Consider the following 4,204-nt stretch of genomic DNA (forward strand, 5'->3'; position numbering starts at 1 on the left):
CTGCAACGTCTGTGTATGTTGCAAACGAACCTCATAGAAGGTCCGTACAACTGTATTGTGCACCGAGTAAATCTGATCATGGGTTTGGGTTGGGTTGGGTCGGGCCTTGGTATTACAACTGGGCCTATTTCGGACCAAGGTTTTGAGCCCAAATTTGGGCCTTAAGTTTTAGGTTGCCCAAAACTTAAAAAAAAAAAATGTATGTAGTCAAACTTTACAGCTTATAACATACTTCTTCCGTTTCTATTTAGTTGACACGTTCAATTTAAGTACACATATTAAAGAGAGAAGAGAGAGTAAGAGAGAATGATAAACCAAATGGGGTATACTTAAAGAGCAATGTATAAAACTTACCCAAAAAAAGAAACATGTCAACTAAAATAAAACTTCCTAAAAAGGAATATGTGTCAACTAATAAAAAAACGGAGGTAACTAATAGAAGCACTCTAGCCCGAAAAATCACATGAGGCAAAGTTAAAAGGGACCTTACATGTGAGGGGGAGTGTTGAAAAATAAACCTCTCAAGTGTCACCACATGTAAGTGCCCCACATTGGTTGAAGAAGAGAGAGTTAAACACTTTATAAGGCTAAGAGGCTACTCCTCCTATTGCCACATGGTTTTGGAATGGAACCTCCTTAGACTTGTGAAGTGGACTCTCTCTCTTGGTTTGCGGGTGTGGCCCAGACCCGCGTTTGACATTTACTCTAACGTGGGATTGTGTATGATCTGATGAAAATTTTACAATCAATCAATAGGCTTGACATTGAGTAGGCATCACAAACAAATGAACAATAAACATCATCCTTTTGTGAAGGTAATTCAAATTAGTACTTTATTTTTCTTAACTTAACTCGTATGAGTCCTGTCAGTATGACGTTTTAGATTAATAATTATTACTGTATTATTTATTTATTTGTCATTTTGATAATGTATTGCAATTGTGAATAGTTGATACCATTGACATTTATAATAAAACGTACTCATATCAGCATCAATCACTCATAATTTACTCCTAAGGCACTCTTTGGCTGATTAAAAACTGAAAACAACTTACGAGTACAGTTTTGCATAAAAATGGACAATTCACAAATCACAAGAAATAAGTTGCAGCTCTAATTGACTATGCAGCTCATAGAAAGGGCATGATGCATGGCCAAACTCTATTGAAAATTTTAATCTACTCCGTAACTAACAAAATCTAGTCACCATACTATTGATATCTATTTCAACGTCATCGGTTTTATTGTCGTAAATCGTTCATTCTTAGGGTCTGTTCTGATACGATTATTTTCAGTTCAGTTTAATTCAGCTCCTAATTTTCTTCTCTCATAAAATATTCAATTCAGTTCAGTTCAATTCAATTCAGATCTAATCAGTTCAGTTAATAAAAAACAGGCCCTTAGATTATTCAATCTGTAACCAAACAAGTTAAAATCATTAATCATAAAAAGGATTAAATTAAATTATGACAAAGTTAATACTACGACATACTTTCTCCGTTTTTTTTTTACTTGACCCACTTTGACTTTTACACTATTCACCACCTCTCGTTTGACCGTCTTTTGTGAAAAATCTACGTAGTATAAGATAAAACATATTCATGTAGTATTTTTTAAAATTCATCTCAATAAGTACTATTGTAATATATAACTTTTATAATTTTTACCTATAGGGAATCAAAGTTATTAATTGTTAAATTTTTGCTTGTCACTAATAAAATAAACAGGTCAAGTCAAAAAGAACCGAGGAAATAGAATTTAAAAATTCAGGGCTTGTTTGGCATTAGTTTTGGTTTTCAGTTTTCTGTTTTTTTTTTTAAAAACTAAAAACCAAAAACAGGAAACAAGAAAAAGGTGTTTCCACTTTTCTATTGTCAGTTTTTAAAATTATCATAATTTTAATAAGTATATATAACTTTTGATTCATTATGGGACACATATCATATACTTTTTGAACACAAAAAACCGAAAAACAGAAAACCGCAGCAATGCCAAACGAACCTTTGTTATCAAGAAAATCTATTACTACTCCGTAACTCGTCAATATCAATTATCAACACACGTACATGACAATTGACATGTCCGGCACGTACAAGATTTTTTTCAATTCTTTTAGAGGGGCAATTTAGGAATTTATGGTATTAATAATTGATCTCTATTTACATGATACGTTGGTGGCAACAAATTTTTAGTTTTTTTTAAAAAAATAATTTAGGTCATGTTCAGTACATCTTAAAAAAAATAATTGCAGTTTAGTAAAAAAATAAGTTCAATTCACTAAAAAAAATTTAGTTTAGCAAAAATAATACAATTTAGTAAAATTCATTAACTTTAAAGAAGAAATATAATAGAAAATCATAAAAATAATTTAAATTAAGCAAAAATAATTTAATTTTACTAAAAAATAATTTCAAAAGCAAAAATAAAGTGATTTGCATAATTTTTTTCGTGTACTATATCCAAGTCGGACCCCTTTGTGTCATTTATTCCAAACTAACAAACACAAGTCAAATACATATTGCTCTAACCCAATCATATCACCGTTATGTGCATTGAGGATAAGACTAACAAGAAGATAACATTATTTGACAATTTTGATTATAATTTTTTTTTTTTTTTTGATGCAAATGAGGGCAAGGCCCGAACAAGAACACACATTACACCACCATTCGTGGCAAAGCCACCCCCACTATATCCTCCCAAAGAATTATTGATAATTAATCTTGATTCAATTCATTATTTTCTTGAACAAAAGAATATTCCCAAGAATAATAAGTTTCTCAAACAAGTGAACAACAATATTACAATAGTCAACACCCGCACTGTCCTTTTTCATTTCATTCACTAATTGAATTTTCCGATTACTTTGAGCTATCAACACCACACATTCACACAATACTTATCTTTTGAATATATCACAATAATATTAATCATACATAATAATAAGAAATTTAATCAATCTTTATTTACACTTGTGACTCTACCTATGAGAATCGAACCCCTCTCAGATTAAAATATTCGCTTTTCTAATGAAATTTAAATCTTATATTTCCCGATTCTCAATTAATTAAACATATAAATCACGAAAATCCCTTGAATTGAAATTTACGAGAAGAGAACATAAATCGGATGTGTAACAAACTAACAGTCCATTGTAATATAATATTCATATTTAATACGAGTACTTCTATAAAGTACAATTCTCTCTAATTAAGATTTAGATGTAAAAAAAAAGGGTTGGATAGGCAAAATTACAAAACCTTTCACTAACAACTTTTTTTTTATTTACTCGTTTAGGTTAACAAGAGTGAAAAGATAAAGCATGACTAAAATGATGATGAAGAGGATGATTATGTTGATGATGATGAACCCTACTATGACTTGAACCCTCTTTCTCAATCCTCCATCTTAGATCAAGAAAATCATCGACCGAACACGGTAGCTTAAGCGGACCGTCGGCGTAGTACCCGTACACTTCACGAGCTTTGTCTAGTAGATTTGCGAACAATGGATGATACAAGAAACTTATCGGTATCTCGAATTTTTGACAATGATCATCTTCTTCTTCTAAGCCAACTTGAATTGCTAACCACCCTTTTTTAACCATGTTTTCTTGTTTATTTAGAATAATAATATGAACTTGAAGAAGTAGTTTGAGGGTTTTTTTTTTTTTTTTTCTTTGTTTGTTTTTGGTAGTAAGGAAGATGTGAGTTTAAGGAAAGGCAAAGGAGAAACGTTTGTATTTATAGTGGGAATTGTGTGTGGAGAGGTCGGCTGAATTGTACATGAATACGGAATGATAAATTTAAAGATTATATTATATGCTCTTTTTTATTTTATTTTTTATTTATGGTACGTGTATGAATTATGTGGCATATAATAATCATATATTATGTGGTGCCACTGGTACGTACCATTGTCTAGTGCTTGTGTATTATATGGTACTCGTACGATTTATTGTCTAGTGCTTGTATGATATGGTCAACCAAAAATTAAATATTCAGTGGAATGACTAAAGATTTTTAATTTTGTTTTTGTGATATGGCCCATCAATAAATCGGAGAGCCTTAAACCTACGTATTCTAATTTCTAAACCCTTTGGAATAGGAAAATGACATTTTTTTTTCCCTCTTTTGTAATATAACAAGGAAATATCATATTCCGTATTCATATAAATATAACTCTTAGCATAAATTTTTATATG

At 30.7% G+C, this 4,204-nt stretch overlaps 1 protein-coding gene across 1 annotated transcript; it reads right to left on the bottom strand.

The window, feature by feature from the left end:
- Positions 1-3,298: 3,298 nt before the first annotated feature.
- On the bottom strand, positions 3,299-3,607 carry LOC145627527 (auxin-responsive protein SAUR32-like). Its single transcript, XM_081679911.1, has one exon. It carries the CDS (start codon positions 3,605-3,607, stop codon positions 3,299-3,301), a length of 309 nt encoding a protein of 102 aa, XP_081536037.1.
- Between the last annotated feature and the right edge of the window lie 597 nt (positions 3,608-4,204).

Source organism: Chenopodium album, chromosome 4 (genome assembly GCF_948465745.1).
Source record: "Chenopodium album chromosome 4, dcCheAlbu1.1, whole genome shotgun sequence".
Lineage (NCBI taxonomy): Eukaryota > Viridiplantae > Streptophyta > Magnoliopsida > Caryophyllales > Amaranthaceae > Chenopodium > Chenopodium album.